The sequence below is a fragment of the Hemitrygon akajei genome, chromosome 24, assembly GCF_048418815.1.
Source record: "Hemitrygon akajei chromosome 24, sHemAka1.3, whole genome shotgun sequence".
Taxonomy (NCBI): domain Eukaryota; kingdom Metazoa; phylum Chordata; class Chondrichthyes; order Myliobatiformes; family Dasyatidae; genus Hemitrygon; species Hemitrygon akajei.
Window position 1 is genome coordinate 57261482 of NC_133147.1, and position 27556 is coordinate 57289037.

At 43.1% G+C, this 27556-nt stretch overlaps 1 protein-coding gene and 2 non-coding genes across 3 annotated transcripts; 2 read left to right on the forward strand and 1 right to left on the reverse strand.

The window, feature by feature from the left end:
- Positions 1-4665: 4665 nt before the first annotated feature.
- On the forward strand, positions 4666-4747 carry trnal-aag (transfer RNA leucine (anticodon AAG)). The gene has a single exon. It is a non-coding gene; the product is annotated as a tRNA-Leu (tRNA).
- Positions 4748-5388: 641 nt separating this feature from the next.
- Positions 5389-5462, reverse strand: trnat-agu (transfer RNA threonine (anticodon AGU)). Its single transcript has one exon. It is a non-coding gene; the product is annotated as a tRNA-Thr (tRNA).
- A 5196-nt stretch (positions 5463-10658) lies between these two features.
- On the forward strand, positions 10659-16297 carry LOC140716078 (uncharacterized). Its single transcript, XM_073028771.1, has 2 exons — positions 10659-10709; positions 13181-16297. The coding sequence occupies exon 2, from the start codon at positions 13658-13660 to the stop codon at positions 14420-14422; it is 765 nt and encodes a 254-aa protein (XP_072884872.1). The 5' UTR covers positions 10659-10709; positions 13181-13657; the 3' UTR covers positions 14423-16297.
- Positions 16298-27556: the final 11259 nt, after the last annotated feature.

Sequence of the window (27556 nt, forward strand, 5' to 3'; positions counted from 1 at the left end):
AAAATAGCCCGATGAACGAGGCGGGCGGGAGTTCACCACGCCAAATTACTCAAAGTCCCAACGGGGGGACTCGCCAGAAAAGAGGTGACGGTTAATGGGGATGCCATTTTTTTTTTAAACAGCAAAGCAGGTTTTTACGGGTTGCGCCAAAGCCTGTGAATAATAAAGACAGACCTTTGGAAACCTGCCGGCGAAGTAAACCGACCGAAACGATTAGTATTCGCATAAACATTTGTAGATGCACCTAAGCTAAGATCACACCTCCTTAGTTATGTTGCTGAAGAAAGCAAATAAGCTGGTTATTGAGCTGAAGTCTGATGCTGCCAGGCGTTAGCATGGCACGTGAGGTTAAGGTATTAAAGGAAAGGGGCACTGTACTTGTTACCTGTTTAGATGCTGACTTGAATGTATAACTGTATTACTCTGTAGTGAAAAGAAAAGCTTCTGTATTGTGTTAGATTCAAAATTTCTGTAAGACTGTACCACTCTGGGTTTTAACCGCTGGTAAAAACCTTTTTAAGAGGGGAGGTGTTATGATACCAGCCCCCTCCTTTGTGAGAATTGCAAGAGCCCTAGTGAAAGGGGGGTCAATGACCCGAGAGAGAGAGAGAGCAAGAGAGAGAGAGAGACAGGCTGAATGGACACAGGAAATGGAAAGACAGCAACGTGCTGGATACCGCATTCCACTGGGACAAAAGCTGGGGACTGTGGCATTGTTCTCAGGAGACACCTGGGAACTGCAGACGTGCCAACTCGCAGGGACATTGTAAAGCCCTCGGGCAAAGTGGGCTGGTTGAGAGAGAGATTGCATCACCTGCAACCTGATTGACACCTGAGATCCCGTGAGGCAGTATAAAGAAGGGTCTGAAAGAGGACGACCCTCAGACGCACTGGAACCAACGGAAGATCGCTTTTAACTAACAACGGGGAAGATCGCTCCCCTGATTCCATGGATGTTTTGGGCAAGTTTTTCCGTTTTATCTCTCTCTCTCCCCAACACGTGAAACCAAAAGGGAAAAGCCTGCAGACTGCAGAGTGACTCTTTATATTTCCAATTGGACTCAGTATTATACCCTAGACAACGAAAGAGCTTATTTCTGAGTGATTATTAATGTACCTGCGTTTTAGATTGAGTATTGACGCATGTTATCTGAATGTTTGTATTAACCTTAATTTTTGTGCCCCTTTATTAATAAAACGTTTGAAAATAGTACCATTGGACTTCAACTGACATATCTATCTTTGCTGGTAAGTGAAACCAGTTACTGGTTTCATAACAGAGGCCTCATGTGAAAGAAAGGAGGTGGGGGGGGGAAGCACCAGAGGGAGATGGAGAACAGGCAAACAACTAAATATATCAAGGATGGGGTAAGAAGGGGAGGAGGGGCATTAACGGAAGTTAGAGAAGTCAATGTTCAGGCCATCAGGTTGGAGGCTACCCAACCGGTAAATAAGGAGTTGTTCCTCCAACCTGAGTCTGGATTCATTTTGACAATAGAGGAGGCCATGGATAAACATATCAGAATGGGAATGGGACGTGGAATTAAAATGTGTGGCCACTGGGAGATCCTGCTTTCTCTGGCAGACCGAGCGCAGGTGTTCAGCGAAACGGTCTCTCAGTCTACGTCGGGTCTCACCAATATATAAAAGGCCACACAGGGAGCACCGGACGCAGTATACCACAACAGCCGACTCACAGGTGAAGTGTCGCCTCAACTGGAAGGATTGTCTGGGGCCCTGAATGGTGGTGAGGGAGGAAGTGTAAGGGCAGGTGTAGCACTTGTTCCGCTTACAAGGATAAGTGCCAGGAGGGAGATCGGTGGGAAGGGATGGGGGGGACGAGTGGACAAGGGAGTCGCGTAGGGAGCGATCCCTGCGGAAAGCAGAAGGGGGAGGGGGAGATGTGCTCGGTATCCCTTTGGAGGTGGCAGAAGTTACGGCGAATTATACATTGCACCTGGAGGTTGTTGGGGTGGTAGGTGAGGACAAGGGGAACTCTATCCCGAGTGGGGTGGCGGGCGGATGGGGTGAGGGCAGATGTGCGGGAAATGGGAGAGATGCGTTTGAGAACAGTTGATGGTGGAAGAAGGGAAACACCTTTGTTCAAAAAAGGAAGACATCTCCTTCATCCTGGAATGAAAAGCTTCATCCTGAGAGCAGATGTGGCGGAGACGGAGGAATTGTGAGAAGGGGACAGCATTTTTGCAAGAGACAGGGTGGGAAGAGGAATAGTCCAGGTAGCTGTGACAGTCTGTAGGCTTATAGTAGATATCAGTAGATAAGCCGTCTCCAGAGATGGAGACAGAAAGATCAAGAAAGGGGAGGGAGGTGTCGGAAATGGACCAGGTAAATTTGAGGGCAGGGTGAAAGTTGGAGGCAAAGTTGATGGAGTCAACGAGCTCAGCATGCGTGCAGGAGGCAGCGCCAATGCAGTCGTTGATGTAGCGAAGGAAAAAAAGGGGACGGATACCAGTATAGGCTTGGAACATGGACTGTTCCACAAAGCCAACAAAAAGGCAGGCATAACTGGGACCCATGCGGGTGCCCATGGCTACAGCCTTGGTTTGGAGGAAGTGGGAGGAGCCAAAGGAGAAATTATTGAGAGTAAAAACTAATTCCGCTAGACGGAGGAGAGTGGTGGTAGAGGGGAATTGGTTAGGTCTGGAATCTAAAAAGAAGCGAAGAGCTTTGAAACCGTCCGGGTGGGAGATGGAGATATATAGGGACTGGACGTCCATGGTGAAAATAAGGCGGTGGGGAGCACTTCTCATGATTTGAATTTTTTCAATGATTTTAAGTTCCCTAGCATTACTGTGTAAGGTTAAAAAGGGTGGTGGTGGGGAGGGTAATGAAGCCCTGCAAAGTGAATTCAAGAGGAGTTAGCTGCTAAATTAAAGGACAACAAATCCAGGGTGGAGATCTCGTGATCGATGCCTGCACAATGTGTTACTGAGGTCTGAAATTGGAAGATAATACAGTTTAATACGTGGCTAAGGAGATGCAGCAAGAGGGAGGTGTTCCCTGTCATCCTGGCCAAAGTAGCATCTCGAGAATACAAAGCTGAAGACCTCAGAGCTAGATTTCAGTACCAGAGGTACATCAGTGACTGTTGTGCATTCTGCTTTACAACAACATGGCTCAGTCCAATACTCTGGAAACAGGGCTCCAGCCCCAGGGCTGCAGCATCCTTTTCCGTGGACAGGACGACAGCATCAGGTAATGACAGAGCTAACGGCGTTTGCTTCATAATTCATACATTATAATGCTTGAGGATATCTTTGACCAACAATCACCAGCATGTCACCTGCTGAGCGCTCGATCACTGTTACACCATCATCAACAATTCTTACCATGCCATGCCGTGTCTGGATTTTGGCACGTCCTAATTCCAAGCTGTACTTCTACTCCCAGTAGAAAAGCACAGACTGAAGACTGTGAAGTTAGGAACAAGCGTAATGGATGAACGTTCACATCACTGCTGTCATCGATGGACTGGACCATATTTAAGCATTGGTATTAGGATGTGAATGACTGTATCACTGCAGTTACCGACTGTTTTCCTCAACTGGCCTGGTTGAAGACCTTCAGGAAGATCAAGAAGGTCACGGTGTGCATTGTTGTGTTTGCTGATCACGGTGCTCAACTGCTCAACTGGCTGACGATTGTCAGGGCCGGCATGTGTATCACTACCTGGATGATGGCAGAGAACCTCCTCGGCAGGTAGGATGGACGACACTTATTGCTGTGCTTCCAGGTTTGAGGAACAGGTCTGAAATAGCGGTGCATCATAGTGAATGAATCATGAAGAAAAGGCCATATTGACAAGACCGGTGGAAGTGAGGACTGGATAGACAATCTGATCTACAATGACGTAATTGAATGGCAGGGCTGGGTAATCTACAACCCGCTAATGTGTACAGGTGTTTGCATTTCCTGTGCTTCAGCAAACAATCTGGAATTTGTCGCCTCTCAGTCACTCAAGTGCCCAGTTCACTTGGTATCTCGAATCCGCATAAACACTGATTGAAGATATTTTTTTTAAGTGAAAACTCGGACTTGGAGGGCAACCCCAGAAGTGTGCAGACGGAACAGTTTCTGGTGCGGTGCAATTGCAAGTCAACACTATTTAATCATAAAAAAAAACTTCACAAAATCTGTTTCAGTCATTTTGGAGGTTTGTGGTGGTGATTTTTAGAACGGCTTTAAGTCTCCCAGAAAGGGCTGAGTGTAGATATTCGAGAACCGTTGTCAATGTGAGTATTTTAATTTGAAATGTTAGGGTACGGAAGCTAGGATTGATTCATGTGAATGAAAACCTTGCAGTATTTTGGAGTGTACGTGCAAAGGTCGCCGAATGTGACAAGATAGGTCGACGGGTCGATAAATCTTACGCTTTAAGTCGGCTGCAAATGTGAATATTTAACTCTAGTGTCCCACGTAATGCTGAGAATACTCGCTCTGACATTTAGCTGCCACCGGCAGTTTGAGGAGACCACTGTGCACCACTATTGTCTCTGGTCTACTTGGTGTTGGGAAAATGTAAAATGCATGAAGCCTCAAGCAGTGCGTGGAAGAATGTTTCAACGCTTACGCCGGTGATATAACACTTTGAAGGTTAACCTGGTTAGCAAATCTACGTCACTGTTTAATGGTTTAAAAGAATGAGGTAGTGTGGCCGAGCGGTCTAAGGCGCTGGATTAAGGCTCCAGTCTCTAAGGAGGCGTGGGTTCGAATCCCACCACTGCCATCGCGAGTACTTTTCTTTTCTGCCGGGGTTTCGGTTCCGGTTTAAAGTGAAGCCCGAAACGTTTTGCAAAGCTAAATATAAGAATGACAAATCATCATGACTACGATCCAGTATTGGTGTCAGGGCCAAGTACTGTATACTGTGCGACTGCCAATTGGGCGAAGGATCCTGTGGATAGGTGGGATTCGTGGACTCTATTTATCGAAAGTAGTGGGTGAAAAAGTAGTTAAGATCAATGTGTATTCTAGCTTACTTCTGTAACGCCGTCTGACCGGATTCTTGAAAAATGGAGCAAACTCGTCGGAGTTCAATTAAAAAGACTTTTGAAACACAATTTTTCAGTTATACCAGGACAAGATCATAAATCAGATCACGGCCGCATGTTGTAAACGATTGTCACTGTGTAACCACCTTACACTGTAATAACGCTATAGCAAGGCCAAAAAAAAAGCTAAATCAGAAATGTTCTCTATTTGAGACGGAGTTTCTTACACCGTACCTTACAACCAGACCTATAACGTTTTCAAGGTCCTTTTTCGGCATTGTGCTGTGTGAAGTGGAATTGACGGCGGAAAGTGGAAGTGATTTGACGATGCGCAAAAAGCCGTCTTCATCACACGGTAATTCACCCCATAACTTAAAGGCTCCGCTGGGAATTGAACCCAGAATCTCCTGTTTACTAGACAGACGCTTTGACCAATTAAGCCACGGAACCCTCGCGCTATCCAGCAACTATAGTCATGACAATTCAGTTGCATTAACACTTGCTCATCTGCTAGCGAGAGAAATGCTTCAGATTTAGACTGTCAAGATGAGATGCAACAAAGTAGACCGTATTGACAGACTCATCCAAAATCGTCTGCATGTATAATATAGGTTCCTACTGTCACCACAGCTCACTCGTTTTCAGAACGTTCTCCAATTGACAGACACTCAGCTGGAAGGCAGTGGCCGATCCAACAGTCCTGAAGCCTCATAAGAAGCGCGGAAGGATTGTCACCGCTCGTCGCGTGTTAATTGGTGAGCTCAAACATGTCTTCAATGAATGTGGCAGTTGCTCCCATGCAATGCTGTGATCGTCATGGCTCTTTAAGGAAGATGTGTAAAAACAATATTCGTGCTGCGAGGATGAATCGCATCTTTGAAGCTGGGAAAGAACTATTCAAGAGTTAGACCTGAAGGCATTTAAACATCAGAGGACAAAGACGTAAGAAATAGTCGAAATAACCAAATTTTTAAAAGAATTGTTAAGAAAATCTCTGACATATCTGTTCGGTATTTTTCAACAGAATAAATAAGGCCGAATGATTGGGTAGTGTAACTTCGTATTTCAGGAACACCCTGGTTAATGTGCCCAAAAATGTTTGTAAGGAAGATTGAATGAAGATTTCGCAGAAATGAAGATTAAACAGAGAGAAATGCAGTAAACGGGCGTTGACCGTTTGGGGAGGTTGGACAAGTCGGCCATTCTGAGGTTTGTTGTGGAGTTATTTTTTGTCAATAGGATGAGGGAATAAAATTGCCCAGAGTTGCTGATGCCACTCCGTTCGATATTACTGTGTGCAGGGAGGGTGGCAATACGCTGCTTAAGGGAAATACGTTTGCCGGCAGGTGGATTATAACGCGCACCATATGGGAAACGCATAACATTACTCAATAGGTGAGAAATTGAATAGCAAGACATCTCGGGTCAGATATATGGGATCACTTCTTTCGGTGATATTAGTGAGTATCACTGCAAAATTTCTGAATTTGTCAAATGTACCGTGTGCTCATGCATGACAATAACCGTGTTAGGTCCTGATCGCTGTACGGATACTTACACCGCCTAATTCTGGGTTCCATCCATATTGTATCCGCTAGGACCTGCCATCCAATGATAATGAGTTCCAGAACTGTACAATTTCCCCATTAAATTTCCGTCTATAATGTTCTGTTTCATTTATATACTGCAGGTTCGTGTCGGTTTATGAGTCCCCATCTCAGTCACGTGGAGAATTAGACGGAGATTGTTATCAAAGTTTGGAGTCTGCAAGGGGAAATAAACACCGCAGGGAATACTTGGTAGATCAGGCAGTAATTGTGGAGAGTAAGAGAATTGTTTCAAAACATTATTTCTTTGCTTGTCAGTAGCAGAAAAATATAGTCCATTCCGGTAGATTTAGATGCCCAGGGAGAAATATTAAAACATTTTCTGAAGCTCCATTCTACTATTTTCGCCCACCTGGGCAGTATTGCTATTTGGTATTGGTTTATATTGTCAGGTGCTACAAGATACAATTAAACCTTGAGTGTTCCAATTCATCCATATCGATCATACTATGAGAGAAGTACTTTGGAGTACTACAAGAGAAAACAAAAACAATGCAGGATCCAATGTGACTGTTACAGTTATACAGTTACTGAGGACAAGAATTCGGCTTGAGAGTATAAGAATACGTTTAAAATGGCACTAACTGCTATTGCGCCGAGTTGTTCACCCTTGTATTTTCTGCCAGTTTCACAGCGAGTAGAAAGGATGTCCAAGGTGGTAGGGGGAGTATGACAATGCTGGCTGCTTTATGGAGGCAGCAGGAAGGGTCAACAGTATCCATGGACGAGAGGTGGTATTCGTGATGGACAGAGTTCTGACTACAACTCTCTGCATTTCTTGGGGTCTTGAGCAGAGCAGATTGCCGACCAAGCTGTGCTTTCTCCAGATAGGCTTCTTTCTGACTTGTGTGCATATTAATGCGAGAACGCCGAATTGCCTTTGTTGTCTGAGGAAGTGGACGTGCCGGTGTGTCTTTTTGGTCGTAGCGTTTACGTAGTTGGATCAGTACAAATGATTGATTATACTTACAACCAGGAACTTAAAGTCCTCAACCATCTCCACCTCCGGACTATTGACAGATACAGGGTAGGTGCTTCACTGTTTCCTAAAGTTAATAGCAAGGTCTTTTGTTTTGATGACATTGATGGAAAGTTTGTTACCCTCATCGTGTAACTGGACTCGATATACCCTTCCTCTGGTCACTTTCTGGGATCCAACTTTCTACGGTGCTGCTATCTGCGAATTTTCCAAGCAATGCCGATGAAGCAGGTGGTTCAGTTTTGGGAGCACCTACCCTCCAGGTGTTTGAGAATAGAGTAATACTGATGAATTTGAATTTGGATTTACCTTTTCGCTCCATTTGTCTTCCGCTCGGATGTCAGGTCATTGCACTCAGCAGAATGTCTGTATCAGATACACCTGTCAGTGCACACCACCTAGGGCAGCATCACCTTGTTAAATATCATTTACTCGTGTCACCACCTCGAAATCCGAGGAAAACAGGAACATCCGGAGAAGAAATACAAAGTGCATAAATGCACAATATTGCTGCAGTACTGCCTGGAAGGAGAAATATGGGAATATTTCTGACTCATAATAACTTGATCGATGATTCTTGTATTAACCCCCGTAGAAATGTACCAAAGCGAAGAACCACCTCAATCCCTGACATCAGTGGGAAGAGACAGTTTTATCACACTATCTACATGCTGTTTATCAATCTCTCATCTCACAGAAGTTATGACGACTAACTAACTAATTAACTAACCTGCTGCCTCATGATTTGAGCCTTTTTCAGCTTAACCTTCAAACCCATCTCTTGTAACAGCTGCAGTAGTTCTTTAAGTTACTCATATTAACACTGGGTGGCGCGCTTCCAAATAACTGTGTTCAAGTCGGAAAAAGCATGTTCGATCCTTTACTCAAAACTGGCCAAGACGAACTATGTTATAACGATCAAAAAACAAACGAAACTAGAATTAGCGATACAGCGAAGTTAACGAAATAAGAGCTCTAATTAGTGTAATTAAACGAAGATAGCAAAATAAGCGTTATTAGCGGTGAACAAAAAATAAATTCCCCGGTTGCCTCCAACTCTCAATTAAACTGACTTCCGACAAAGCGACCATACGTAATTTGCTTCTTCCTTGCCCCAGCCCACGTGACAATTACCCATAACAAACTCGCAACACAAAATATACAATTCCAAATTGTCGATCCTTGGAACAGAAGTCCAACCTTATCCCAGCTGGAAATATGCGTGTGCTTTCATCCAAGCTTCCGATATACAGAAACACCAAACACGAGGAAATCTGCAGATGCTGGAAATTCAAACAACACACACAAAATGCTGGTGGAACACAGCAGGCCAGGCAGCATCTATAAGGAGAGTTTACTCACCGTTCACCTGGTTCGTGTGTGGGAAGGGATTCATTCAGTTAACCCACCTTGTGAGGCTTCAAGGAGTTCTCAATAAGTAGAGGGCACAACTCTGTACTGAGTGAGTAAAGAGATTTACTCAATTATCCCACCTGCTAAAACACTAGCAACTTCACCTCAGGGACGAAGTTGAAATAATTTCTATGGTGACTGAAGCCAGTTGCAAGCTCACGAGGGACTGTTAATGCCAGATTCTGTAGATATTGCAGCTTCTCATCACACCCCGGATTGAACCCTGGTCGCTGAGCATTAGAGGGGTTTGTTCTGCTGATGTTTGCCTTAAATTAGACTGCTGTTTAATATTTTGGATCTGTGCAAATAAATGAATTCTATTTCAAATCCTCCTGTCTCAAGTGTTTACTGTCTCTGTTACACGTCCATAAACAATAGAGAGGCCAAACTGTCCAGCTGATCTCTGCTATTCACCTTTCACTCTCCCTGTGATGACGGGTTGCAACTGGTCACCACTGTGTCGGTGAGGGGGCGTGATGCACCATCAATAACTCTCTGAAACGTGAGGCGAGATATAGGCTTTTATTGACTGGGAGAAAGAACAAGCAGCAATTGACCACCATGCTACATCCTGGAGACTGAGAGGCAGGGCTCAGGCCCCAATCGCCTTTATACCGGGGTCTGTGGGAGGAGCCACGGTCAGTGGGAGGAGCCACAGGAGCAGTCAGCCGGGGGGGGAGGGGGGGGTGTCCAGACAGGTATATGTAGTTCACCACAGGGGGTTATCTTGAATTTCCTCTGACTTTCTGCAGACTGCAGAAGAAGAAAAGTTTACTGAGGTTATGTCCCAAACATTCCTCGTTCCTCAGAGCTTTGGGCGAAGGGAAAACGTCCTGGGTGGTTAAACTTCTTCTTTCCTGCTCTTTTAAATGCTATGCGTTATTTTGACTGATTTCAAAGGGCAGTGTCTTACAGAGCTGGGTTGTTGCAATACACAGCTCTCCTTTAGATTAGGAGAGTTGAATGGTCGGTAAATCTTCTACAGTGCAGGATCGGAAACCAAAGAGAATCCTGAACAAGCCATGCCTTTGGGGCTTCAAATGAGGTGGTAGTTAGAGTATATGGGGAGGAGGAGGGAATCTGACCAGGAGGATGTGGTTACAAATGAAAGATCAGCAAATTTTGGAAAATGATGTTGCTTACTTCTGCAAAAATGCTGGTGGAAACCAGCAGGTCAAGAAGCATCTATGGAGAGGAATAAAGAGTCGTCTTTACGGGCAGAGAACATTCACCATGCTGATGACTGGGGAAGGGGTTCGGCCTGAAGCCTCGGCTATTTATTCTTCGGCATCAATGCCACCTGACTTGCTGACCTCCTCCAGCATTTTGTGTGTGGTGCTCTATATTTCGAGAATGTGCAGGATTCCTGGCGTTTTATACTGCCTTTTTAAATGGGCTGTACTTTGACCGTTGACACACGGAATGCCTGTTCATATTGAATATATTCATTGCGGGAGCTTGTTGTGTTAAAGTAGCTGCCGAGTTTCTGCATAAAAGCATTGTCTGTTCTCGGGGCAAGTGGCGGGAAACCGATGTTTGAATTGATTTTAAATGGCATCTTTCCTACCCAGAAACCTTCACGGTTCAGCATTAGCCGTCGGTGACCCAGCAATCAAATGCGCAAGCGTAAGGGTCATTTATTGTCCCGAGTACGCGCATGCGCTCAATGAACAAAAGGCTCTGAAGATTCGGCAGCAGGTAGGAGCGGTTGTCCGGGTGGGGTTTCCGTACCGCGATTGAGGGACAGCGAATCCGGACACACCATGGCCCCGCACCTGGGACAGTTTCAGTTCTGTCCACCTTTCTCAGCCCACGATCCGTACCCACACCCGGGGAGCTGGACGACAGGCCCCGATGGAGGGTCGAAGGTGGAACCCGTCGTAAATTGGGGGGCCGCTTCGTTGAGTACCCTGCACCATCCCCAAAAGTGGAGCTTCCCGGTGGCCTAATATTTCAATTCCGATTCCCTTTCCCGGTCCGACACATCGATACATCGCCTCCTCTTCCTCCAACCTGATGTTAAGAATATCATTTTCTTCCGATGAACAAATTACCCCCGACCATCTTCTTCTGTTCCATATTCTGACCTTTCACTTATTCTCACCTGCCTGGAGTTGCCTTCTCTTTCCCTTTCCCCTATTCTCCACTCTCCTCGCCTATCTGATTCCTTCTTCTCCAGCCCTCGACCTTTTCCAACCACCTTGCTTCAACTATCACCTTCCACCTAGCCTCTTTCTTTCACCTCACCACACCTTTTAATTCTGGCACTTTCCCCCTTCTTTCTCAATCTTGAAGAAGGGTTCGGCTCAAGACGTTGACTGTTTACACTTTCCCACAGATGCTACCTGACCTGCTGAGTTCCTCCAGCGTTCCGTGTGTGTTGCTTTGGAATTTTAGCACCCGTAGACTTTCTGGTGCTGAGGGTTTCATCAGCGCCGGTGTCCGCTCCTCAACTGAGGGATAATTTCTGTGAGCTAAGGACACCATAGTTTTGCAAACCCAGCACAGTCTCGGTTCTTTCCCTTTCTCCAACCCCCTTGATCTGTACCTGGGCCCCGGGGAATGTTCTGCTGAGTGAAGGTGCTGGTGCCATTTCTGCACTGCATGCAGATTTGCTGGAACTGTGATGAACAGACAGATCTCTTGTTTTTGGGGTTCAGAATTAGCCATGGGTGGAAGTGTCAGTGCTTTCCTTACTAGTGGTTAAAGTGTGTTTGGAAGCACACGTGGAGGGAGTGGATCTCCCAGAAACAGCTCCAGCGATCTAAATACAAGGATCAGGAGCTCAGAGCAAAAATATAGTTCTGAGTTAATCTCTAAAGAGTCTACCTTCCAGTCAATGAAAATATCAGTTATTTCTACACATGAAAAGAAAGACAAAATCCTTCCATCAGCTTTAGTTCTTGAGAAAATCACCTTTGTTCTGCCTCCTCTTGTTCTGGACCATTCTACCTGTGAGAACATGTTTGTCCAATTCTCTCTGGCTGCATAATGATATCAAACATCTTTGTCCTGGGTAACAAGTGACCTGTAGCTTTCACATCACATAAGTGCCACACTCCAATGAGAAATCCATTAGTATTGCCTTCAATTAGTTCACCACCCTCAATCACCTAGAGTGGTGGGGGTAGAGTAATTGGAAAGTATCCAGGATCAGCCATGTAATATCGTATCTGCTCTGTGGCGCTGTGAGACATGAGCAGAACTTGAAATTATAGTAATGGAGAGACACACTGAACCAAGTGACAGACTGAAGATGGGCAGAAATGTCCCGTCAACACACACAAAATGTTGGAGGAACTCAGCAGGCCCAACAGCATCGATGAAAAAGAGTAAACAGTCAACATTTCAGACTGAAACCCTTCATCTGGACTGTAGAAAAAAAGATGAGGTCACGGTAAGATGGTGGGTGGAGGGAAGGAAGAAATACAAGGTGAAGGGTGAAACCGATGAGAAGAAGGGTGAAGTAAAGAGCTGGGAAGTCAATTGGTGAAAGAGATAAAGGGCTGGAGAAGGGTGAATCTGACAAGAGAGGACCTAAAGCCAGGGAAGAAAGAAAAACAGGGAGATGATGGGCAGGTAAATTGAGAGAAGGGAATGAAGTATGGTGAAGGTGGTGGGGGGGGGGGGGGGGGGCGGGGAACAAGTAACAGGTAACAGAAGTTCCAGAAATCTATGTTCAGGCCATTAGGTTGGAGGCTACCCAGACAGAATGCAAGGTGTTGCTCCTCCAACCTGAGTGTTGGCTCATCACAGTAGTAGTGCAGCCTGTGGACTGACATGTTGGAATGGGAATGGGAGGTTGAAATAAAATATGTGACCACTAGGAGATCCCACTTTATCTGGTGGACAGAGCGTAGGTGCTCAGTGAACCAGTCTCCCAATCTACCTCAGGCCTCATCAATCTACGGGAAGCCATACCGGGAGCTCTGGATACAGTAGATGACCCAATAGACTCACAGGTGAAGTGTCACATTCTTATTGAGACAGGAGGATCGTTAGAGAATTTCATGGACAGTCGAGAATCCCCGAGCAATTGAGGTGTTGTTCCCCCAACTTGGGTTGAATCTCGTTGTAACAGTGTGCTGTCAGAGCTCATTAAAGGCCTTAAACTCTCATCTGAAATGTCGTCCTTCACCCATTGATGTATTTTGTCGATCTTTTTACAGATTAGAAACGACAAAAAATTTGTGTACAGAGATCTCAACAACAGCCCGTCAATTTTGCTGCCTCTGTACAGATATCAAAGGAGTGAACAGATATTTCCTTTGTAACACCAGCATATCTGTTGTTGATGAAGAAGTATTTCATCCTGGCTGGAAACGTGCTTTGTGTTTTCTGTTGCAACTCAGTGAAATCCACTGGAACCAGGGTACTGAGAACACACAAGCATTTGTTTACTAGAGATAAGTTCTTCCATTGCATTGACTGTGCAAAGGGTTCACTACATGTAGCATCTGACTCCATTAATTGTCAGAGAACTCACAGCAGGGAGGTATCATTCACCTCTCCGTGAGGCAAAGGATTCTCTCACTCAGCCGACCTTCAGACACAACACAGTGAGGCCATTTACCTGCTCAGACTGTGGGAAGGGATTAAATCAGTCATCTGACCTACTGCTACACCAATCAGTTCACCCTGGGGAGATGCCGTTCACCTGCTCGGACTGTGGGAAGGGATTCACTCGGTCATCCAGCCTGCAGAGACACCAGTCTGTTCACACTGGGGAAAGGCCGTTCACATGTTCTGTGTGTGGAAAGGGATTCACTCGTTCATCCCACCTACAGGCACACCAGTCAATTCACACGGGGGAGAAACCATTCACCTGTTCCTACTGTGGTAAGGGTTTCACTGGATCAACTGACCTACTGGCACATCAGTCAGTTCACACTGGGGAGAAACCGTTCTCATGCTCTGACTGTGGGAAGGGATTCTCTCGGTCATTCAGCCTCCAGAGACACCAGCGAGTTCACACTGGAGAGAGACCGTTCACATGTTCATTGTGTGGGAAGGGATTTACTCGGTCAGGCAGCCTGCAGACACACCAGCGATTTCACACTGGGGAGTGGCCGTTCACATGCTCCGCCTGTGGAAAGAGATTCACTCGGTCATCTGACCTGCTGGCACATCAGTTAGTTCACACTGGGAAGACGCTGTTCTCCTGCTCAGACTGTGGGAAGGGATTCACTCGGTCATTCAGCCTACAGAGACACCAGTCAGTTCACACTGGGGAGAGGCCATTCACATGTTCCGTTTGTGGGAAGCGATTCGCTCGGTCATCCCACCTACAGACACACCAGTCAGTTCATACTGGGGAGAGACTGTTTACCCGCTCAGACTGTGGGAAGGGTTTCACTGGAACAACTGACATACTGACACATCAGCGAGTTCACACTGGGGAAACAGTTTAAGTAAGCTGCATGCTGGATATGTAAAGCGTCACAGTTGCTGAAACCTGCAGCAAGTTCAAAAGTGACTGTTGGTGTCGAACTCTGCAATTATTGCTGCTGTTCATCACACCCTTTTCTGCACCCTGGTCACTGGGCATGGGAGGTATTTCTTGTGATATTGTTCACCTTTAATAGGACTGGAGTTTAATATTCTGGATCTGTGACTAATAAATCAGTTCTGTTTTAAACTCTGTCTCAGTTACCTAGTGAATCTAAACACACCCAGTGTACAGTAGGGAGTCAACAGCCCAGCTGGCCCGTGCCAGAATTTCTGTTCCACAGGAGTCCTCATAAATTCAATCCTGCCATTCACCTCTGGCTCTCCCTGTGGAGATGGGTACCGAACAGTCACCACTCTGTGGGTGAAGAGGTTTCCCTTGAATTTCCTGCATGACTTTCTGCAGACTGAAGAAGACAAATTGACTGCAGTTATTTATGTCTGTCATGTCCTTCATCCCTGAAATCTCTGGGCTGAGGAAGTCTGACACTGGCCGTTAGCCTCCTATGTCCTGCTCATTTCCACATTATGGGTCATATTTACTACTTCTGAAGAGCTGAACAAAGAAACAGAGCAGGGGGCATGTATGTGAATGTCAGAGTAGCAACATTTAGAAGCTGACGGACAAAAAAATTAGGTTGACTTTGACTTGACACATGATGCCTGTTGACTTTGAGTACATTGCTTGTAAGAGCTTGCTCTATTAAATTTCCTACTCAGTTCTGATAAAAATAATAACTTGATTGGTGGCATTCAGCAGAAAGGAGGCAATGCTTGTAAGCACTTTCTATTGCACTGTTCTTACCCAGAAATCTCTGAGCTTCAGAATGTACTATCATTGCGAATCAAGCACAGAGGTGCTGAGTGTCCGTTGGATCTGACTGTTTAATTGTCATTTTCTTTGTAGTTGAACAATTACTTATCTGCTTGCATTTTAAGTAGACTATATGCATTACAGTTTAATATGCCTCTAGTAGATGTATAAAGTAGACCTCTGGAAGTTTCTTTGTACTTTATTAAATGAGTGTTTCCTCATTGGTTAATACTTACTGCAGTAATGACTAAGTATTTTCTAACTGGATTATTTTGAATGGGATTTTTTACCTTTGTGTATAGAAGTAGCTGTTTTATGCTGGATGGCATCATTAATGTCTGTGTGCTTCAAATAGTAGACCCTTGTCACCATTCAGTTCCTGTTCGATCAAATTTTGTATGTTGACGAATCTAATTAAACTGGCAAGGTACAAGGAAGCGGACTTTATGCAGTGGCTAGGGAATGTTCTTTACGGTATGTTCTTTACATGTATGTTTACAGAACCCACCCAGAACAGGCTACTTCTGTGTAATGAGGTCAGAATAATAAGAAAGATTGTGGTGAAGGATCCCCGAGGAAGAAGTGATCACAACATCAGAGGATTCCAGACACAATGTGAGAACAAACACCTGCGTCCAAACCGATATCCTCAACCTGAGTAAGGGCAGTTACCCGGGTGTGAGGGTGGAGTTGTCTGGTGTGGATGGGGCAAATAGGCTCAGGGACTGATCAGTGGCAGGTGTTCAAACAGCTGGTTCGTAAGGCTTAGCAGATGCTGATCCAAATTAGACAGAGGGATCCAGATGAAAGATGAACCATCTGTGGTCAGCCAAAATCATCAAGGTAAATACAGAATCAAAGAGCATATAAAGAGGCAAGGGTTGTTATTGGGCCAAAGTACAGAGAATATGTCAGGAAGCAGTGAAAAGAGACAAAAAATAAAACTAACAAGGAACAGGCAGATATGTTAACTCAATAATTTGATCAGTGTTCATGGTAGGGACACAGCAAACATGCCTTAGCTATCTGATGGGTGACATTTCAGCACTGTGCAATAATCAGTGACAATCACCATTATGAGGGAAAATCTAAAGCAAGCATCACTAGGTCCAAATGACCTATAGCCTAGGGTTTGGAGAGAAAGGGGAGGCATTCATTTAAGTTTATCAAAACTCACTCTGTTCCAGTGGATAGAAAACTTCCAATGTGACTCAGTTGAGAAAGAAGGGTTGAAAACAAAAAGCAGATAACTGTAGTCCTGTTAACTTCTCATATGCTGTTAGCAACATGTTAGAATCTGTGATCTATGAAGAAATAACAAGTCATTTAGAAAAGTTTTCATGTCTTAACTGAGTCAATGGTTCAAATGATCGAGCCGACCATCTGCATTTCCCTGCATTTGGTTCATATTTCTCAAAACCTTTTCTTTCAATCTACTTGTCCAAAAACTTTTTAACATTATTAATATACCTCCCTCAACCACTTCTACTGACAGATCATTCCATACATTGACCACCCTCTGTAGAAAAATTGCCCTTCAGGTTCCTATGAAATCTCTTATCTTTTCATCTTAAACCAATGCTCTCCAATTATTGATTCCCCAACCCTGGCAAAAAAAACCCTGTTTCCTGACCCTATGTAAGCGCCTCATAATTGTATACACCTCTATAATATCACCACACATTCTCTGACACTCACAGAGAAACTGTCCAAACCTGCTGAAACTTCCCATAAATGAGTCACTCAAGACCCAGCAACATCCTCGTAAACTTCCAATTTCTTTCCAGCTTAATGTCCTCCAGCAGAGTGAGAAAAACTAAACACCATATTCTAAATAACAAACAAGAGAAAATTTGCAGATGCTGGAAATCCAAGCAACACACACAAAATGCTGCAGGAACTTGGTAGGCCAGTACTGCAGAAGGGTCTCAGCCCGAAACATCGACTACACTTTTCGATAGATGCTGCCTGGCCTGCTGAATTCCCCAGCATTTTGTGTGTGTTAGCATATTTGAAATACTATATTCTACCTGGGAAACAAGGACACTTATGTCAGAATGCTGTTTCTGGATTTCAGTTCGGTATTCAACGTTATTGTTCCACAGACTGTGGTGAACAAACTCTTACTCTTCAGTCCAAATATACCACTGTGCATCAGGGTGTTGGACTTCCTAACCACAGACCTCAGGTTGTCAGGATGCACAACCATTCCTCTCTCGCCATCATCCTCAGCACAAACGCCCCTTCACCCTCAGGGTGGTCTTGTGAGCCCATTGCTCTACAGTCTGCTCACAAAAGACTATTTGCATGTTTGGCCATGCAATCACATTGTTAAGATTGCCAATGACATCACCAACTATGATGAGACAGTCTACAGGGAAGAGGTGGAAGAGCTAAAGGCCTGCTACTAGGCAAATAACTTCCTAAATGTCAGTAAGACAGCAGAGACGATTATCGAATTCAGAACTCACACCACTCACCCCTCTCTTTACATCGGCAGCAGAATAGCAGAAACTGCGAGCAGTTTCAAATTCCTGGGAGTGCACATCTCGCCCAAACTCTCATGTCCAAGAACACATCCTACACAGTCAGAAAAGCTCACCAACACCTCTACTTTCTGAGGAGGCTGAAGAGAGCTGGACTATGCACATCAATGCTTGCGACTTTCTATAGATGTGTATTAGAGAGCATCCTGACCTGCATAATACATAAACTGCACTGCAGCAAACAGAAAGGCTCTACAATGGGGATTCAAACATGCCTAACACATCACCAGTACCAGTCTACCCAGCATCAGGGACATAGGTGCTGAAAAAGGCCAGCAATACCATGAAGGATCACACTCACCCTGCTCATGGACTGTTTATCTCACTCCCATCAGGGAGGAGGCTATGTAGCAACCACATATAATCAGCAGACTCAGAAACTGTTACCTTCCCGAAGCAGTCAGTTTGATCAACACATCCACCACCTACCCACCCTTGCACACCCCCACCACTACTACTTTCTCATTTCCTGTCAGTCACCTCATGTACAGACACTCCTATGCCTAGCGGCACTTTATAGACATACAATAAGTGTATATAAACAAATAATATATTTGTTATTTTTAATTATTATTGCATTTTTTGCTGCATTGGATCCGGAGTAACAACTATTTTGTTTTCCCTTACACTTGTGTATTGGAAATGACATTAAACAAGCTTAAATCTTGAAATGTGGCCAGAGTGACATGTTGCAAACTGTAATATTACATCCCAACTTTATACTCTATATCCTGACCGTTGACGGCTAGCATTCCAAAGAACTCCTCCGCTACCCTGTCCTGCAACCCGGTTTGAGAACCAGTCAGTTGGTTTGGTGAAAGGTTTGTCTGGTACATTTGTCAAATGTGCCAGAGATCTTTAAGACTTTACAGGGGAAGCTGAAGATGTCCTGTGTTTGGATTTTCAAGGCGCCACATGAAAGGCTAGTGCACAAGACCGGGGCTCACAGTGCTGGGGTAAGTGTGTTAACATGGAATGAAGACTGGTTATGACATAGAAGACAGAAATAGAATAAACAGTACTTTTTCCAGACAGGGAGGATGTGAGGTGTCCCAGGTCTCTACAATCGGATACAAAGTGGGTGAAAACCTGCTGAATGAAGCTTTATGTGGGAAAGTGTGACGGCATGTACAGTGGTAGAAGGAATCGGCAGGCAGACTATCATTTATGTAAAAGGAAATTGTTAATGAGGGAAATAGAGAGGGAACCATGTGTTGTCCTGCACAACAAAACAGTAGACAGGAGCAGTGCAAGGTTTGGAAGGTGAATGGTGCATTGACATTCATTGCTGGCTGGTTGGTGCAGACAAATACTGAAGTGAGTGAGCAGTTTTAAACTCCTGGGAGTGCAGACCACACATAACCTCTCATGGTCCCAGAACCCATCCTCCATAGTTAGGAAAGCTCACCATTTGCTTTACTTTCTGAGGAGGCTCAAGAATGCTGATCTATGCACATCATTACTCAGAACCTTCGACAGACGTGCAGTGGAGAGCATCCTAACATGATGTATCACTGTATGGTACAGATACTGAACTGAAATGAACAGGAGAGCTGGACAACCAGAAGTGAAAACTGCCCAACACATCACCGGTAACATCCTACCCATCATCAACAAAATACTGTATATATACAGAAAGGTGCCAGATGAAGACCAGCAATATCATGAAGGATCTACCCACACTTCTTATGGACTGTTTGTTCCAATCCCATCAGGAAAATGCTATGCAGCATCCACACCAGGACCACTAGACTCAAAAACAGTCACATCCCCCAAGCCATCAGGCTGATCAACATCTCCGCCCATTAACCCCCACACTACCACTACATTCACATCACCAAGCATCACCGTATGTACAGCATACAGTCTATATATAGAACAGTTACATGTACATTGTCTCATAGAATTACTTCTATATTTATAGATCTTTGTTTTTTATTGTGTTCTTGATGCTTATTGTGTTTTCTTATGCTGCATCAGAACTGAACTAACAATCCATTTTGTTCTCCTTTATAATCACATACTGAATAATGACAATAAACAGTTTTGAATCATTGTTACAGTGATGGATTTTGGCAAGTTAAAGCAGGCCAGGGCATACACAGTGAACAAAAGAGTCCTGGGGAGTGTGAATGAACAAAGAGACCTTTGGGTCTCAAGGTCATGAAGAAGCTGAATGGCATGCTTACGTTCATTGGCAAAGGCAGTAAGAGGAGTTGGGACATCATATTAAGTTATACAATTCATCATTGTGCCACATCCAGAGCACCCTGTGCAGTTCTGGTCACCACACTATAGGTAATTAAGCTGGAAAGGTACAGAAAAGATTCACAGGAACGTTGCCTAGGCTGGAGGGATTGAGTTACAAGGAAAGATTGGATGGGCTGGGACTGTTTTCCCCAGCGTAAAGGAGGCTAAAGGGAGACCTGATATAAGTATGAGAGGTGTGGATAAGGTAGAGAGTCAGAATCATTTTCTTGCCATAATCCCCTAATTCTTAACCCTACCAACTCTTTACCCTCTGATTTGCTAAGTAGGAAGTTTATATCCATTGGTGTTCAACTCTTAACAGCTTCCTTAGCTGAACAATCATCCTGCTGATTCTTAAGGGCAGAGACCCTTAAGAAGCCAACATATAAACCAATACTTTGTATACAAAATAATGTTTGATAAGCTTCCAACAGTAAATATAACCTACGACTAGAATGACATGTTTTAGGATCATCAAAACTGAAAAGGAATTTGAACAGATTTCAACTTTACATGGACAAATTTCCTGCACTGACTGTAAGCAACCAGTTCTGTGGTAAATACTGATAAGTGGTTAGTAACAACACACACAAAATGCTGGTGGAACACAGCAGGCCAGGCAGCATCTATAAGAAGCACTGTCGACGTCTCGGCCCGAAACATCCTTATAGATGCTGCCTGGCCTGCTGTGTTCCACCAGCATTTTGTGTGTGTTGTTTGAATTTCCAGCATCTGCAGATTCCCTCGTGTTTGCTCTTTAAGTGGTTAGTAAGTTTCTTTTTATAGTTACCTGTAATTCAGGCACAATAACAGCCATACCACCATTCTCAGCTGAATGTTCTGTTGATTCATCTGTAAAAACTGGTTGCCATATCATAATAATTTTCTTAATATATTGATGAAGCAACAAACTCTCAATCATAACAGAATCCTCAGACTTTATTAAATTGTGTAACCTAGTATCAACTAAAGAAAAAGCAATTGGTTACCATTGGTCCATATTGTGTAATCCAACAAACCCATATTCCTAGGGTAATAAGAACCCAGCCACCCAAAGTAAAAACACTCTTCTTCTGATGTTCCTAACAGCTCCCCAGCACACTGGATCATCATTTTTTGCCCCGTCAAATTAATCCAGTATGTTCACATAAACTTCAGCCCCCGCAATTGTGAGGGTAATTGTTCCACTTCAACTAGTAAAGACGAAACAAGGGACGACCTGTTTTACATATTTTAGTAATATGGTACTACCATGTCTGATTGTTATCCATTCACGTGCCTAGAAATCTTACCGCCGACACTTCTTCAAGAATTTGACCATATAATTTCCTGTGAAGTGCAGAGCCACTAATTCGCTTTGTAAAACATAACTTGATTCTTAGCTGTTGAAATACCCTTCTATTTACCCACTGCTCATTTCATACTTGCCCCCCCCCCCCCCCCCCCGCATTTGACCGGGCGTTGCCGAGGGAACGACGTCTGTGAAAAGGGACCCACTGTTACGTCAGCACGCCATCGGTGGCAGATCGTAAGGTGTCACATGACGGTGAGCACAAACCCGAGAGGAAGAGGGAGCTGTCAATCAGAGGAGGCGCTGGGACCTTTGTGAACTTTGTAAATAGGTCACTAAACCCTTCATGAAAACAAAAAGCGTCACCGAAAAACATTTGTCAAAGTAAATTTATTATCAAACTATGTATACGCCATCATATAGTATTTTAAGATTCATTTTCTTACACGCATTTGCAGGAAAATAAATACTTTACAATAAAATTTATGAAAACCAAATATAGTACAGACTGACAAACAACTAATGTACGAAAGAGGACAAATCTTGCAAATAATAAAAAACAATAAATAATTTTCAAAACATAAGTTGTATAGAACTTGAAAGGGAGCCAGTAGGTTGTCAACTTTAGAGTTCAACTTTAGAATTCAAAGTTCAATGTAAAATTTATGATCAGAGTACATACATGTCACCACATACAACCATGAGATTCTTTTTCTGCGGGTATACTAAGCAAATATGTAGAACAGGAACAGTAAACATGGTCAATGGACAGCAAACTGTGCAAATGCAAATATAAATAAATAACAATAAATAACGAGCATGAAGTAACAAGACAGAGTCCTGAAAGTGACACCATCCGCTCTGGGAACACCAGAAGTAGAACAAGTGTGGTTATCCTCTTTTGTTCAAGAGCTTGAGGTTAGTAACTGTTCTTGAACTTGAGGCACTTGTACCTTTGTCCTGATGGCAGCAGCGACAAAAGAGCATGGCCTGGGATTTGAGAATCTTTGATGATGGCTGCTGCTTTTCTACATCAATGTTTCCTGCAGATCTGCTGAATAGTTGGGAGGGTTTCACCCGTGAGGTACTGGGCCAAATTAACTACCTGCTTTTAGGATTTTCCGCTCAAAGGCATTGGTGTTCCCATACCAGGTCATAATACAGTCAGTTAGCACACTTTCCACCACCCATTTGTAGAAATTTCTAAAGGTTTTTGATGACATGCGGAGCCTCCGCAGACTCCTGCAGAAGTTGAAGTGCTGCCATGCTTTCTTTGCAATTATATTTGTATGATGGGTCCAGGACAGGCCCTCTGAGATAGTGACACCCGGGAATTTCATCCAGTGAAGTTATCTCTGCTGTTTCAAGAGCATGACCAGTGTAGAGTAATAACTCTTCCTGAACCTGGTGGCGAGGAACCTCAGGCTCCTGTACCTTCTTTCTCACGAGCAGTGAGAAGAGACCATGGTGTGGATGATGGATGGCCTTGATGATGGATGCTGCTTTCTCATGGCAGTGCTCCTTGTCAATGTACAGAATGATGGAGAGAGCAATGCTTGTGATGAACTGAGCTGTATCCATCTCTTTTTGGAGACTTCTCCATTCCCGGGCATTTGTGTTTCCGGACCAGGCTGTGATCCAACCAGTCAGGATACTCTCCTCTGTGCATCTATATTAGTATGTCAAAGGTATAGGTGACATACTGATTATACCTCCAAGATAGTAACTTCTGGATTACTCCAAGTGCCACGGGATAGTGCAGGTTGGAATGGGGTGATAGCATGGATCTATGAGTGGCTGAGGAGATGGTGCAGGAGACAGGATTTCAAGTTTTTGAATCATTGGAACATTTTCTGAGGAAGGGCTGACCTGTACAACAGGAACAGATTGCACCTGATCTCCAGAGGAAACAATATCCTGGCCAAGTGGTTTGCTCATACTATTCAGGAGAGTTTTGCAGCAGTTGGGAACTGGAGCACCAGGTCAGTAAGTGTAGGATAAGACTTAGAAGGTAAATGTCAAGGAAAGTATTGAATAGTGGAATCGAAATAACAAGTAAGATGGGGCAGATAGATTGATGTGTGTATATTTTAATGGTAAAAGTATTATGAGTAAGGGAGATGATCTCTCCCTTGAGAAAGAAAGTGAGAAAGAGACAGAAAGAAAGAAAGGGAGAAGGGAAGGGGAAGTGGGAAGAGGGAAGGGGGAAGGGGAGGGTACATTTTGCTTTTTCAGGAGGATCTTTGTGTTTGATTTTTACTTCAAGGTCAGGAAATGCATTTAAATTAATTAATTTAATTTGACACATTGTATTTTAAACAACAAGCATATCAATCAGGGAAGCATGGAAGGGTAGCGGCTAAAAAAATGCTCTACAGTACCAGGGATCTGGGATCAATTCTCGTCGCAGCCTGCAGGGAATTTGAATGTTCTCCCTTTGACCAAGTGCATTTCCTACTGGTGCCCTGGTTTCCTCCCACAGTCCAAAGATGTACTGGTCAGTAGGTTAATTAGTCACTGTAAATTGTCCCATAATTAGGTTTGAATTCAAATGGGGGACGCTGGGCAGCAAAGGAGGAAAGGCATGAAGGGCCTATTCCATGCTTATCCCAAAAAAAAATCAATAAATGTCCAGGTTGATAGATATCTATCTATATACATAGATTAATTGAGAGAGAAGGAAACAGAGAGAAAGGTGATAAATAAATTCATAATTTAGCTTCTAAAACATTGTTCCATGTGAATTATTGGTTCTGCTATAATACTCAGTTCTGAGTTTCATCCGACAAGGAATCGACCAAACAAAGGGGTGTTGGCCTGAAATATACCCTGGGCATGTAGGATTTCCAGACATTGTCATTACTGTGCTAATTCAATAACCCCAAATTGAATATAAATGATAAAACTGAAGAGTTTGATAACCCCATGACAGCATTCCAAATGAGACACCTGTTGCAGGTTAGAAACAGCTGTGCGTTGCACACAGTGAAAAACCAGAGCTTGTGAAAAAACGAACAATTAGACATAAAAGGAAAACAATCTAAGGACAACGCATACTCATCAGATGAAATAGAGAATAAAAAAAAGTTCACATACTGGCTTTCAAAAAAAGTTATTTTTTGACAAATGATTTTATCATGACTGATCCAGTTTTCCTCTCAACTCCAATCTCCTGCCTTCTCCTCATAGCCTTTGATCAAGAAATCAGGAATTTATCCAGAAACTGCCGTAAATATACATAAAGATTTGGCCTCCAGTACAATGTCTTTTCCACTTTAAAAAACTTCCACATCTCTTGCCATCGTTGGATGTTTCAGATAAACACCGGTAGTATTGGTAGTGTTCTGATTTGTTCTGTATGTTATTTAAATACAGAATTTGTTACTCAGTTAGATGGTAGTTTGTCTTTTTTATATGGTTTTAACTATTTCCATGAAACTTCTGCTAATTGGGACAACTGCTTAATTGGTCCAAAATGTAGTGGTCCTGATGTGTCTCAATTACTCTGAATCCACTGTAATACCTTGAGATTCATTTTCTTGCAGGCATTCACAGTGAAAATGAAGAAACACAATAGAATCTATGAAAAACCACACATGAACAAAGACTGACCAAAAAAACAATGTGCAAAAGATGACAAACTGCGAACATGAGTTGTAGGAGTCCTTGAAATTGAGTCTGTAGGTTGTGGAATCAGTGCAGAGTTGAAGTGAGTTAAGCTATTCACACTGGCTCAAGTACCTGATGGCTGTAGGGTAACAACTGCTTCAGAACCTTGCGGTACAGGACCTATGGCTCCAGCAACTCCTGCCCAACAGCAGTAGAAGAGATATGAAAGGTTACAAGGAGAAAGCCAGTAAGTGGGACCCAGAACAGGAAAAGGGTCAGCCATTATTGAATGGCAGAGTAAGCTCAATAGGCCAAGTGACTAGTTCTTCTCTCATATTTTATAGTCTTATTACTTCAAGCTGATCCAAACTGTCCTGTAGCAGTCTTCATATTCAGAAATATCTTCCAAAGCCTTTTGTTTGCAAATGACTACTTTACTTAAATTAATCTGTGTTGGGGCTTGTTCTTCCAATCATTTCTTAATTGCATACCAATCATCTGGTAAATTCTGCTTATCCTCTCCTCTATCATCCTCAGATTGACATCACTGGGCCTTGGAGTTCCCAAGATGGCACTGTTTCTTAGGTCAATTCAGTATTGCTGCATTCCACCATGTGACATCACTGTTAATACTGCCCACCAAAGGTCCTTGCTGTGCATTGCAACTTTGTCTGTTTCTAACTCTGAAAAGTGTGACTCCTCACGGTTACATTTATCATGTTGTTTTGACACTCCATCAGTTTACAAGGAAATCCATTTGTTTACTATCTCTATCATACTGTTCCTTCAGCACGTGACATATTCCTTCCTTTTCTCCCAATTGATTAGTTATTTACTTGCTAGTTTATTCACCATGTGCTTGCTTTAGATTACACACTTGATTTTCTAACCTGACACGTTCACATTTAAATCCATTTAATTCATCTTCTAGCTTGGCATGCTCATGCTCTTTTAGCCCTGATAATACAGTTTTTTTAAAAAAAATTCCCAACCACATTTTCTGAATCTTATTCCATGTCTTTTCAACATCACTCATAAGACAAGTTCCACTAGACTCAGCATCAATAGCATATTTCTTCCAGACTTTTTTCACTAATGGCATCAAATTCAGTTGTTCAAATAGGTACTAAAACCCTGTTATCTGTCCTCTCTAGCTGGAGACTCTACACTTTGTTTCTCAACTTTGGACATTGTCTTAGTTGGATCTCAATGAGTACTCTTCACTTAGATAACAATCATAGTATTAGAATCACAATCCAAAATGTATAACTAGAGTTAAAACCCAAAGCATCAAGAGTCACAACCCAAAATATTTTCATAGTGCTGTGCCCAAAAAGTATCAAAAATTGCAAGTCGGAATATTATTAAACAAACACTTTTCATACCGAAATAAGGCCAATTCGTAAGATATGAGAAGTTACACAGGTATAGCATGTTTAACAGTTAAAAATGAAAGGTGATAAACTGCTATATAACTATTATATCATTTTGCCACCAGTAGGTGGAGCCTAACATCACATATTATGAAAAATACGAGTTAAAAATACAATTTATACGTTAGTGAAACTAGAATTTTGGTCTTGCTAAAAACTCATTAATTCAATTAATACCTTACTGAAAACATAAGAACAACTGATTCCAACACTTTCGATCTCCATGTTCTTGAATTAGGTCTGCTAACATGTGTTTCTCATTGATACAAAGGGTAAATGATTTACCTGTGTCATGGATTATTAATGCAGGTGCAGTACACAGTATCATCTATAAAACTTGAAATGCTTTCAGTTGTACTTCATTAGGAATCACGGGGTTGTCTGAGCCCTTGCTGTCCTTCAGCTGATTGTTGATTGGTTGAGCAACAGTTGATGGATCTGTCACTAGCTTGTCAATACATTAATTAGCAATGGACCCTGATGAAGAGTCTTGGCTCAAAGGTTTGACTGTTTACACTTTTGTACGGGTGCTGCCTGACGTGCTGAGTTACTCCACCATTTTGTGTGCCGCACAGTTGAAGTTGCTGCCTGTGCTTTCTGACACTGTTTCAATTTATTTTTGAGCCATGAGCAATTTACATCAATTGAATTAAAAAGACAAGAGATTCTGCAGATGCTGGTAATCCAGAACAATTCACACCAACACAAGTACCTCCAGCATTTTCTGCATGTGACTTTGAATTACAATCTTGCTCTTTCACTCGTTGGTTAATGCAAAGATTTGCTCTTTGGGCATTTCACTGTTTTTATCGTGTTTTTGTAGTTCATCGCAAGCTTTGTGTTTCTTTCAATTAGTAAAAGATTTACTCATCCTATTACACTTCAATCACTCACACATTTAATCGAACTAACCAGATGCTCTTGTCTCTAAATCAATAACAAACATTTCCTGACTCTTATCCCATACGTTCACAATATCACCTAGGAGCCATATTTCATTAGATTTAATATTATTGGTATAATTCAATAATCTTATCAAAATTGAATGTTTCACAACTTTTGGCCATTGCTTTGATGCAATCTTAAATACATACATACTTTTACTTTGATCGCAATCTTGAATTTTTAACAGGTTGTCCTGCAAACTGAATTTT

Bases quoted from the DNA above. Each gene is read 5' to 3' on its own strand.
- LOC140716078 (XM_073028771.1), top strand. From the start codon at position 13,658: ATGCCGTTCACCTGCTCGGACTGTGGGAAGGGATTCACTCGGTCATCC.